The sequence below is a fragment of the Columba livia genome, chromosome 6, assembly GCF_036013475.1.
Source record: "Columba livia isolate bColLiv1 breed racing homer chromosome 6, bColLiv1.pat.W.v2, whole genome shotgun sequence".
NCBI classification, from domain to species: domain Eukaryota; kingdom Metazoa; phylum Chordata; class Aves; order Columbiformes; family Columbidae; genus Columba; species Columba livia.
This window is the reverse complement of record NC_088607.1, coordinates 5557817-5570886: the sequence shown is the minus strand read 5'-3', so window position 1 is coordinate 5570886 and position 13070 is coordinate 5557817. Positions and strand designations below refer to the sequence as shown.

Genomic DNA, 13070 nt, shown 5'->3' with positions numbered 1-13070 from the left:
ACAAAATGTTTAAGAAGTTTCCTTTCAAACCCATTGGCAGCTCCACAGGAGATGAGCACACAGGCGCTGGGGTTAGTGGCTTCCTGGAGCTGATGAGGAGAAAATGAAGAGTTTCACAAGGAAACACTTGGAATTAAGAGCAATGCCAACTGCACAACGTTTCTTCTCTTGCCTCTTTTCTCACAGAATATTGGTCGCTTGTGGCAGACCATGGCTCTCCCTTCAGCTGAAGGTCTCTACGTGTGTCTTCTGCACCATTAGCATGAAGGTTGTGCCAAAAAGGTCCCTCATTTCTAAACTAATATTGCACCAGCGTAAACTGGACACTGTGGGCTCTGTCCTATCCTCTCCAAAAATTCAGGCACGATGTAAAAAGATACAACTGCACTTTCTCCAGTGGTGTCACACCCACTATTTCCAGACCTGGACAGAGCCTGTTCTTCTGAATACCCAAACCATCATTCCCATGTCAGATCCCTCACAGACGTAGTTTAGCAATACAGCAGCAGTCAGCTTACAGTTTGTGCATCTCTGTGGCAACAAACTTTTGGAAAAGAAAGTACTTCATGCTGCCAAATAGCCCTAAAAAAAAATTACCATTGTGCCAGGGAAACACATCTAGACAAAATATTGCACCTTGGCTACCTTCTCTGTCATGTCTTTAAAACAGTCCTTGGGAGGACCGATTCTTCTATAAATTGTAATTCTCTTTGGTTCCAGCATAATGGGCCACAGATTTCTGTAGACAGCAGTGACACCAGGGCTCTCGTTTGCTGCCCTGTTTCTCCACTCTCCCCTTGTTGCCTCAAACAATTCAAGGAAACGATGCCAAAGCAGAAGAGATGAGCTGCTTTTCTGCCACAAAGAAATATTAGTCCTCCCTGGAAGTTCTTAGAGGCTTTGGCAAAGCTTGTCCAGTAATTCACTCTTTTCAGGGGAGGCAGCCTGGTCCCAGTGCACAGGGCTGGTTGGTGGAAATGGTACCAGGTTCCTCATCAAACCTCTGGAGAGATCCCGGCTCCTGGCACCACCACAGCGGTTTGGTTGTAGGGGATGATATCTGGTGTATCAGGAAAAAGCTTGTCAAAACATTGATAGGAGCTCTGAGTAATATAAACATCATTGATTGTATTCCTCAAGAAATTCTAGTACTTGAAACAAAACAAAACAAAACAAAACATTCATCCACCTGAACTGGAAATAAAATATTTTTAAGTGCGATTATTTGCAGTACTTGGGTGTCACTTTGAGTTAATCTAACCATTCTGTTTTAATAAAATAAAAAAACTACATTCTTGCTTCAACTTTATATATTATTGTCTATTATTGAATAATTGCAACATAAAGTGACTTCATTTCCTTCTGACAAAATGACTCTGACAGGGTTGTGTCATTTATCTTCTGCAAGACAGTCATGCTTCAGAAAGCTTTTGACCAAACAGTGTTTTCCACCGCTCAGGAATTCAAAGAGTAAATTTTTGGCCAGCTGTGATAATCAAAAGCAAGCCAGGGCCTGTCTTTTAAAATCTAAATGCCTTAAGAAGGGGAGATCACTCGCTTGTTAAATGTATTACTAAATTGAGTTTACTGAATGATACATCCCACTGGCAACCTCAACATGAGCCAGCGCAGCTTTCCAGAACTCCTCTGCAGACCTGGGTTACCTTTGGCCAGTAATGCACATTTGCAAAATCACAGAGAAGTCTCAGCTGGAAGGGACCCTGGAGATCATCTTGGCCAACCCTGTGTTGAAAGCAGGGCCTTAAATTAGGTTATCCATTGCCCTGCTAAGCCAAGTCTTGAATATCTACAGCCAGGCAGATTCTACTGCTTCTCCAGGTAGCTTATCCCAAAATCCAAGTGGTCTCACAGCAAAGAAATAGTTTCTAAAATCCAGAAATACCTTGAAGTAACTGGTGCTTCTTGGCTCTTGCTCTGTCACCGTGCATCCTTGTGAAGAGAATGACTTGTCTCTATCTTCTTTCTCCTTAGGTTTACAGAAAATCTGGTTAACAGGAGTTTTGCACAGGCAAAAGGGAATAAAAAGGAAAACTTGCCTCACAGTCTATTACATTTAAGCTGTTTGAAACATACAGGACTCACGGTGATGAAAGCTCAGAGGTACCCATACATATTTAGAGGTGCTAAGGGACTGTCTTTCCAACTACAAATTGTTGGAAGTAACTCATGCTTCCTCACAATAGATTTATTATTTACTGTGGAAAAATCAGTGAGAAATTTCTATAATAACTAGATCAAATTATGCAGATGTGGAGCTTCCTGATCACAGAATGGACAGATGACCTCTCTAAATCAGGTGTCAATTGGCTTTTTTTCCCCTTTTATGGCTTTTTTTTTTTTTTCCTTCTATGAATAGCAACACTTTTGTCTCAGTTTTTTCCCTCGAGTATATCAGCCTACTTAAAAACACCCAAATGAAATTAAAGTATGTGAAGGTTTCAGAAAGGTTTGCTAAAGAACTTGTCTTCTAACACTTCTTTATCTTTCCTCATCAATAACAATCACACACCAATTTGAGCAGCCTCTCTCTGCTCGTGCCTGAAACTTCCAGGACTACACGAAGTCTCCAAAACTTGCCACTCAGGATCTGCATGGCCTGGGCTTTCCCATCACAGACTTGGAGGAAAGGAAGAAATATCACAACCAGCTTACTTGACTGCTGGATTTTGCTCAGTGTTGAGCCACAGGAGATGACGTTTGCTCCAAATGGGTGAAGGTCAATGGCAACCATCGAGATGCTGCTCTGACCACACATTACTTCTACCATCCAAAAGCCATTATCACCTTCCCACTGGCCCAGGATGGGCCTTACTCCACCTTTCAGCCACTGAATCTGGAGCTTCTACGGAAGAGACCTCTAACAACAGTTTATAGACCAAGACAACTCTTAACCTTTTCTTGAACTAATTACATCGAGGATCACTGAATCTTTCACTAAAAAGTTCATTTCCAGACTTCAAATTTCCATAGTGCTGTTCTCAATACCCTTTCAATGGATAGACACGAAAATTAGGAGATTTTCTACACAGCTTTGCTCATGTTACTTCCAGAAATAAAACCATAAACCTACCTGTCTTTTCAAAAATTGGAAAGTCAGAACACAGTCCAACTCTTACTTTTGTAAAAGCATGATAAACCAGATACTGAACAATATCAAACCAACAAAATGACAGAATAGAATCTGGCTTCTTATCTGATACCTATATAGCCCATGCTACTTTTTATATAACAGTAAAAATGTGAAACAAAACCAAAACAGACAATGTGAACTTCTTTATGGACTTAAGCCACAGTAAATTTGGGGTTTGTATATCCACATTTTCTCATATATTACTCAGAGTTGATTTAAATTGATACTTAAGAAATAAGAAACAACTAGATGCTGCAGGAAACTGATTATACACAGATCTTAATCCTCATTACTCACATCAATATAAATTAATTTCCTGACATAATGCTACTCCTCAATATTGTTCCTGTTATTAATGACCAGCTTCATTTTTAGATGAGCTACCAATCCAAATTCCTTAACCATTCTCATGAAAGAGCCCAAGGTAGGCATGGCAATAATGAATATGTCCCCTTTAGAAAAATTTCAGTGCTGGATTTTATTTTCTGCTGCCTAATTTCCTCTTGCAGCTCCGCACACAGAAAATACTCAGTTTCTTCACCAGAAACAGAGTGTTTCTGTGCCTTGTTTTAGAGCCAGGAGCAAATAAGGCAGCAGGCAATGGAGAAGAAAGTCTTCAGGCAGCAGGAAAGAACAAAAGCTTAATCCAGGGATTACACTATAAAACTAGGAAAAGGAGATAATATACTTCAGCTAACATTTGTGAAATTGCAGTCTATCTCCAAGGTGCAAACCTGAATCTGCCAGGGTTAAATTAAAAATGAGTAACAGAAAGGTAAATAAACTATTTAGAACAAAATCAGGGTAACCAAATAAGTTTACATTATTTAATATCTCTTTTCCATCATGTTTGAGTGATTACATATTTCTATTTTTAAAAGATATCAAAGATGCTTCTAAATTAATTTCAATATGAGCAGAGCAAGATTCAAGATCTTCTGATAGCCTTTAAGAAAACCTTAAGACCAGACATGTGTCATTAAGAATATTGTGGTTTCTGTCAGACAGTAGCTACCACTGCTGCTAACAGATGTCATGGGGAAAGGGAATTGTTATTTTTCAGTAAAACCAGTGGGATTTTTTAATCATATAATTCTTAGCTGGAAAACAGCAGTTTTTAACAGGCACCTTTTTAGAAGGTGTCTTGGGATTGGTAAGGGATTTCTGGTCAAAGCTGAGAAGACGAAAGCAAAGAATAGTTTTGTGTCTGGAGCACTTTCATAGCATGTGATGAAGACCAGGCTCAATACCCTTTCCTGGCCAACCTGTAACAGTAATGTGACCATAAAATTCCCATTTCTGTCTCAAGCACCAGCTGTTTTCATGTGCCTTCCTTCTGTTTTCAAGCTTAAAAACGAAACAAAAAAAAAAACCCTACAAACAAACAAATCAAAACACGAAACCTCCTAACCTTTGTACTCTTTCTTGTGACTTTACATCTGTTGCATTTTTTAAAAATATCTTCATTGCAAATGGTCCTCCAACCTCTCTAATATGGACAAGAAACCTCACTAATTAGATACAGCCTGACTAAATAAAAAAAGAATATATTTATGTCTGCACTATGAGCACTTCACATCATTTTCCAGCAAATAACATCCCACTCCACAAACACCAAGGACTACACATACATTTACCCAAATAACCCCTGTTATTCATGAGTAGACATTTTATAAGACAAAGGCAAAAGTATCATTCCTGAAAGAATTGCTTTGTAACATAGGATCCACAAAAAGGTCAAAAGGAAGCATTTCTGGACGTGTTCCATCATTTGATGTTCAGGAAACCATTTTGTATGACACAAAGGATTAGGAAAAATAAGCTGCATGACATTTATTTTGTAATTTTAACATTAATATCTGTAGAAACATTTTATTGTCAGTACAAAAGTTAACAGAATTTAAAACTTTTTAGCCAATTTTTTTTTTCAATAAACCAAAACACCACCACATAAAACAGTGTAACTTGCATTCATATTGCATGGCCGTATCAGTGTGAATTTTCTGCAAGTAAAACCACGAGACTTCGGTAAAAAAGATACAAACAACTGTGATATTTTAGCACAGGCCAGTGCTACACCTACTGTTATGGAATGGATCCGAAGGAAATACCGGAGTCAGCATGAATTAATCCCTTAAAAAGATGCTGATATTCCTATGGCAAATTGTCATTATAAACAACTCCTCTTTTTTTAACTTAAGTTACAATAGAGGGATAGTCTAAAAGGCAAAAGGATCCAGGCCAAAAGATCTGGAACCGATTATTCAAGTCGGGGAAGAGAACTGTAGTTAATTTGAGGCATATACAACTCAGGATAGAAGCTCAGCTCCTTTTAGAGCAGTACATTCTGCTGTGGTTATAGACAAATTAATGTCTTTCCTTACTTTAGGAACCCTCTTCAATATTTTCTTTATTTTCTTTTTTTACATGGAATGATTATGCTTTTTGGCCACGGGAAACACTGCTAAAGAGAAGAGTTGGATTGTTAAAGTGACAGGTATTGAGAATAAAAGCCGTTCTTGTTAAAGGATTTGGTTTGAATAAGAATAATCATCTGACACCGCAGTTTTTTAAACACAAATAAATCAAAAGTTTAATTCCCCCAAATTAGTTATATACTGTAAATATTTATTTTTTTTTTAAAGATCTGAAAACTAGTAAAGTCTGAGCAATATATCTACTAGTTCTCTGTGCTGCCTGCATAGAAATGCCATTTAAATTACAAAAACACAACAACCCTATAAACGATTAACTGTTTTGTACATTACCAATTAGTTAATAAATTAATGATATACCATTTTCCCTGAAAGCAAAGTATTTTCCACCTTTGGATGGTGAAAATTAAGAAATTCTGTGTAAGAACAGCATTTAGCAAATAGCTGTTAAAAAAGAGACTAATTTGCTAGGTGGATCGGGACATCCATTTTTAAATCAATACAAAAAATAATTCATTGTAAATATATATAATATATATTTATACATATTTTGAATATATTTACATACATCCAGCACCTATATACTGCATTTGTGCTCTGTAAGTGTGTGCCAACATATATTTTCTCCAAATATTACAAAATAAACAAGAAAGGCAGACCCAGAGTTGCCTCAAGTCCAACTGGTCCATTGTACAAACAAAGTCTGTTGCCGCTTACAGGAAGCCAGACAATCCACAGCGATGGGTATCTAGACACAGCTCATAAACATTCTTCTTTGTTGGGGATATTTTAAGTTGCAAATCAGGAGATTCTTTATGTAGTTTCTGACTCCTCTCCTCAGAGTTTTTTTTACTTTTCTTTTTATTTTTCTTTTCCTTTTTTCATATGTACAAGCAGAAACATAAAGGTCCCGGAGAAAAGATTTTGTTTTGTATATTGTAGGTAGCTTGATGTCCTCGTTTCTTTATTCCTCTGTATGATTTCATGTTTTAACACTTCCATTCATGTGTTGGTACTTGGGAAGACAAGGTTCATAAGGCATTGGATCGGGAGAAAAAACAGAGTCATCACCTGAAGAACACGAGCTCCTCGTGTCAGGGTAACTGGGTGAATACTGTTCGAGAGGTCCACTGAGGTCCAGATACTCCTGTGACAAAAGAAATAAATTGCATTTTTAGACAGTGACTAAAACCGACAATAACACATTACCCCTGCTCAGATTTGGCTTGATTATAAAATGGGTAAAAGAACAGTTTAAAAATGACATTCATTTCAGTACCGCAATTGCGTTCAAAACTGCTTAAATATCTCATAAAACAAGGAGCTTGAATAGAGAAAGAAAAACCAAACTAATAACACGGGGCTTTTTCTGAAGTCCAACATCAGCAGCATTAGCCGCGTCAGTGGAAACAAACATGCCAACCACATCAAACAAAGACTTTTCACTCACAATGATAAAAATGAAATTTCATCTTAAATAGAACCATTTTTCTTTAGCACATGGTAATGATTTGGAGAGGGAAAGATGCTTCCAACTTCATATTCCTTTGGTCAGTTTGAATATCTGTTTTATACTCTGCAATATTAAATTTGTGTTTAAACATGCAGTGGCATACTTGCAAAAAAAAACTGAAAGGGAAACAAAGTTAAACGCACTAGATTCATGTGTGTGTGTGTGTGTGTGTGTGTGTGTGTGTGTGTGTCCCAGAGCAGCCATGACCAAAGCAGTCATTAAAAAAGGAAATAATATCTGCTGAATCCAAGTTTTCGGTTAAGGCTTTTTTTTTTTTTTTTTTGCTAGAAACAACACTTTTGGCAGGAGAATAAAGTTATTTTTCCCCTTGAAATGCTCCTTCTCTTTCAACTTCTAAAGGCAGCTGCATTCATTTAAATGCGATCTCTTCATTTGCTAAACCACAAGTTATGATCATACTGACAAGACAAGTCTTCCACCTCAGTCAGTATTTTGTGCTGCTGTGCTTAGTTTTGGGGTAATTCAGCTCTTGGTTAACATATCTTTAGCCAGAAATTCAATCATTACCATATTATAGTTAAAAAATGGTCACCATTTTAAAAGAGGGGGGAAATGTAAGATCAAGCACGGTTCACCATACCAAAAAGCTTGATGTAATTCAATTACAAATTCAATATTTAAGGTGGGATCCTTATCCCCTCTCCAGCTTCCTTATCCAATGTCAAGGGACAGAATCACATCAAGGGGCATAAGAAGTTTCCAGTATCACGATGGTCCCTGGTTTTGATACAATGGCACAACCATGAGGTTGATTCGCATGGATTGGGGAAACTACTCTGGGAAACACGGGGAATAGCATCATTTGGAAAAATAAAACCAAAACAAAACCAACCCAAAAAACCCAAATAGTAACGGAGAAACTCAACAGGCGATGGTTCAGCATGGAGAAGCGCAAGACATTACCATTTCAGAAGAAATCATTACTTTCACAAAGGCAGAAGAAGATATTATTGACTGCCCTAGCGATTTTTTGAGTTGTTGGTTAAATCAGGCTGACCCCATTACCAACATTTTCCTTTTTTGGGGGAAAGTGCCACTGTGGAAAGGATAAGCAAAAGTATTGTCAGACTGATGCACAAAGGACCTGCGCTGCAGGAAAACCATGAGGATTACACAAAATCAGACATCCCAAAAGCACAGGCAATGGAAGAAAATGGGACACACTGGAGTTCTCAGGAGACCCTGAGTGAGAACGTGACGAGTTTTCAGGAACATAAAATGTGCTGCAAAGACAAGTGAAATAATTTGCTTTCTATGTCCAGGGTAAATAGGACAAAAGCAATATCTTATGTTGAAAGATTAGAGATTAGGAAAAACTTTAAAGAGCGTAAGGCTAATGAAACAAAGCAATACACTGTCAGGGGGTGATGTGGAAATACAGCAGTGGAGATCTTTAAGGACAAGTTACATAAACATCTGTCAGGAATGACAAACGTATAGTGGATCCTGCCGTAGGCCGACGAGATGGACTGGATGTGTTCCTGAGCTTTTTCCAGCCGTTTTTTCCTATTATTCTAGTCTAAAGTAATTTACATAACCCTAAAGGCCTTTTCAGGTTACCTTTGAGATCATTCCAGGTCCACGAGCAGTACAGAATTGGGAAGGCAAGACAGTTAAACGCACACAAGAAAGAAAGCAATATCCTTTCCCAGGCTCAGAATTCCAGCCCAGAACCTCCCGCTTGAATTTGCAAACGCGGATCCAGTCCAAACCACCCAGCGCTCTGCCGTGGCAGCCAGCCCACCTCCAACCCGTCTTGTGAAATCATATATAAATTAAGAAATAATAAAAATACAAAAAAAAATATGCTGTTAGTCCTGGATGAGGGGAAAATGGCAACAGTGCGCAGAGCTGTGTTACTGAATCTGTAGGGAGCGCAGATTCCTGCCTCATCTCTGAGCCATCCCTGAAGGTGGCACTTCTCAGAGTGAACTTTACAAAACAGAATCCAGATGAGTTTATGGCTGCTACTGAAGCCAAAAATCTTTTTCAACTGGACCTGCTGGGCAAATGATGGCAATAAAAAATGGCATCTCTTTACTCATGTTCTCCTGTCATCTCTGCTGAGTATGGCTTTCCTAATGTTGCTTAATAATCCATTTTTTATTTCTCCAACAGTTCTGAAAAATTAGAAAGTAATGTTGAAGACCAGTATAAAGCAATCTAAATATTTTTTTTCTACCTTATTCCCCCCTTGTAAAAAAGTACTATAATTTTTTCTCATTTGCTATGATTATTTTGAAAGGGTCAAAATGAGTCGTTGCAACTTTCCTCTGTAAAGGTTTTGTTCTTTTTTTCCTCCCATCATACATCTCATTTCTCAGAAATGACAAGAATTTGTAAAAGATTTCTGGGGCACCAAATATTTTCTCTCAAAAGAAGTTTCCACCAAAAGAATCAACATTGCCAACATTTGTGATCTTCCTCAAAGGTGCGTGCGATTTAGCGATAAGAGGACCGATTCCTGGGTGAATACCCTAATCAGTGTGTTCCTTGCTAAAACTAATAATATGTCAGACCTCTGAAAGAATGTTCTTCAAATAAAACCTTTTTGCATTCATATATGCCAACGTGAAGCAGTGTTAGGCAGGACCTTTGGATAATTGGATGGCTGTTCGCACATTCCCCGTGGGTCCTCGTTCCCTCCACAGAGAGCTGTTTCAGTGAACCTAATTCACTCTCAGACAGATAATCTGAAATCTACCATTGACAGTTTCTCCTCTTCTGACCTAGATATCATGCCTGGGAATCAAACTGAGTCGATAAATTAGAAACACCATGAACTCTACATCTCTCCTTTCACGCGAAACTCATGTCGAAACATAAACATCACCTCCCAACCTGTCACATGTAGTCCTTCGATACTAAGATAAAAACATCAAAAGATGCAATGAGCAATAAATAAAACCAATTTAAAAATGTGTTTCTGTTTAGTTACATAAATCAAGGCATAATGGCTAGAAACCGAGGATTTCATAGGATACATAGTTGAGCTGCGTGTAACCTCAGAGGACAACGACAGAGAGAACTTGAGCAGGATTGCATCATTGAATAAATTCCATCTGTCTCCTGGACTATTTGTCCTGATCGGCAGCCTATGGAGCGAAAAAATTTACCTACCTCATTAGTTGTGAGAGTGAGAATCCGATCCAAGTCTTCTACCAACTGTTTAAAAGTCGGTCTCTGTGAAGGCACAGCATGCCAACAATCTCTCATCATCATATAGCTGTAAGAAATGCACATTTTCTTAGCTTAATTAAAATCACGCTCCTCCTTGTGAACCTTTTCATACACAATGTTCTTCATCACAAGTAAAGCAGCAAGTGCCCACAGACCTACACATGGACCACTGGCTTTGCCAAAATTGCACAATACTCTCACTTCTCTCAAAAGTGAATTTCTACTCCTCTCTCTCTCTCTTGCCTAGTGTCTAATTTACCCTTTCGTGGACCTAATTCTGCAGCCTTCTGTCTCAGGAATTTCAATGGTATTAAATTACACATGGGTAAATATTTTTGCACATTAAGGATTGCAGTCTTTGTGAAGTGAAGAAATTAAAATGGGTAGGAAAAATGTAAAAATAGTCAAGGGCTATACTGAAATATCAGAAAGAGAAAACACTGCCCCTTTATCACCCTGGGATAATGTTGTGTTACTGCACAAGTTCCCAGATGTATTTTGTTGTGCACAACACCAGTCTGATGTACCTTACACATGATCAGTGGTTTTTGTGCCATTTAAGAATTGTCATGTAACGAGATTAAAATAAAACAAATACAAGTGTAAAAACACTGACAAACACTGGCTGTAGGTGATCTCATCTCTTTTTTTGAATGGTATCACAGCAGGACGTGTAGAGAAGTAACGTCTGTCAAATATTTCCCAAAGACCCTGTCATACCTTTTCTTTACATATCTACACACACGCATCTCCACAATTTTAGATTGAGGCAATTCTGAAAGTGTTTGATTCTGCTGGGAGTAGCATTAACCATGTGAATTCAGTACAGTTTATGCCCCTCAGTCCTGGTACAGCAAAATAAGTGTTCTTACAGTTCATTGGTGCAGTTGGCAGGTTTATCCATTCGGTGCCCTTCTTTAAGCAGCTTAAAAAGTTCCTCCACTGGGATTCCTGGGTAGGGCGATCCTCCTAACGTGAAGATCTCCCACATTAACACACCAAACGACCAACTACAAATCAAAGAGAAAACCGCATTAGAAGATCTGCCTTGCTGCTGAAAACACAGATGAGTCTGTGACAGATGCAGCGACTGCCAGTCCCACTCAGGAGATGCTTAAATCAGCATCTGCCCAACTCTTGACGGCCTTGAGCAGGACATGGTTTAGATAGGAAAAAATTCTTCCCAGAAAGGGCTGTCAGGCATTGGAACAGGCTGCCCAGGGCAGTGGTGGAGTCACCATCCCTCGAGGGGTTTAAAAGATGAAGTTCTTAGGGACATGTTTTAGAGGTGGGCTTGGCAGTGTTGGGTTAACAGTTGGACTCGATGATCTTAAAGGTCTTTTCCAGCCAAAACAATTCTGTGATTCTATATCATTCCATTAAGTGCATCAGGTGCATGGGCAGCATATAGAATAGGGACTGACCTGAGCATCCTCTCTAACATTCTCTTTGCCTTGTCTGGTGTGCTCCAAGTACCTAAGTTTCCAAGGCTACTGCAAAGAACTGCGTCTTCACAGCTTAATTCTTTACAGAATACTCACAGCTCAGCCGGTTTCAAATTATATGGCAGGACATTGTGACAAAAGCAGGCTGTTCAAAACAAAAATATTTTGCATCATTCCGCTCTTTTATTTTTAAATATATTTTTGTTAAGAGATGAAGGAGGATCATTTTAAGGCAGTTTTCCTGCCTGCTTGCCACATCATGCCTTGCTGGCAACCCAGGGCTCTTTGGTCGGCAGCTTTGCCAGGTGAGCAACAGCTCAGAGCTTGCACCAGCTCCCAAGCTGCTCTGCAGCTCTCCCAGCTTTGCTGCAGTATATTTTAGTAAACTGTTTGCACAAACTTACAATAATATTATCTTTAGCTGTCTTCAAAGCCACCATGGGGCCAAGAGCCTCCAGGTTCCAGCACTTGAAATCCTTGTGCCCGGTGGCTGCTCAGGAGCTCAGACTGACTTTCAGTCCTGAACCAGTTAAGCCTACTTCACATTCACTTAAATATTTTGCCAATATGTTATTTTAAAACAAAAGCTTGATCCGCCCTAAACCTGTGCATTTATTTTCCTTTGTAAATAATGCAAAGATTGCAGGAAAGCCTCAGTAAAATGCTTTTATTAAGGAGAAAGCAGCTCAGGAAGTGCACGCAGGTTAAAGAAAGGGGAGATGCCTCTTATTTTCTCCACCCTTCCTTTTCTCTTTTTAACCCTGCACTGACACACATAACCTTTTACACCTGTTCTGGGAAGCATCCAGCCCTTTATGGTTAACAGCTTCTCTTGAAGAAATAAAAAACCATAAGATATTCATCTGCACTGCATAAAAAAATACACATCTACTTCAAGCACAACGCACACGAGTATAGTAGACGGGCCCAGGAAACTGTAATAGGAAGCAGAATAAGTCCTGAGCGGTTGCATCAGCCAGCAGGTCTGTGCACACATTAAAAGATTTTGAAGTGTCAGTCCAATGATTTCCTACTACATGTGAAGTACTGCTGGGAAGCAATGAAGCTTCTAAAAATCAGAGAAAACTCCTCCAGTATATCCAGCCTGTGTTTTATTATACCTAATCTTAGCACGAATTTTTTATAAGAAGTTTTCAGCAACTTTCTTTTCTTTCTTTCTCTCTCTCTCTTTTCTTTTTTTTAAACCAGAAGGAAGTCCAGAGTATGTCAAAAGCCAAGCAAATTAGATAGACTCTTTGTAGCTGCACATCCGTAAATAAGTTCAAGGGGGGAAACTTCCGCACTGACAGAAGGAGGTTCGCATT

General features: G+C 38.9%; 1 protein-coding gene across 20 annotated transcripts in view; it reads right to left on the bottom strand.

Moving 5' to 3' along the window:
* Positions 1-4959: 4959 nt before the first annotated feature.
* The window catches only part of FGFR2 (fibroblast growth factor receptor 2), an 85905-nt gene continuing 77794 nt past the window's right edge, over positions 4960-13070 (bottom strand). For all 20 annotated transcript variants that reach the window (XM_065066855.1, XM_065066854.1, XM_065066851.1 and 17 more), the window contains 3 exons: positions 11173-11310; positions 10241-10346; positions 4960-6733 (listed from right to left, as the gene is read on the bottom strand). In XM_065066855.1, the coding sequence (XP_064922927.1) occupies positions 6569-6733; positions 10241-10346; positions 11173-11310 (409 nt within the window). In that variant the 3' untranslated portion in view covers positions 4960-6568. The remainder of the gene's footprint in view (positions 6734-10240; positions 10347-11172; positions 11311-13070) is intronic.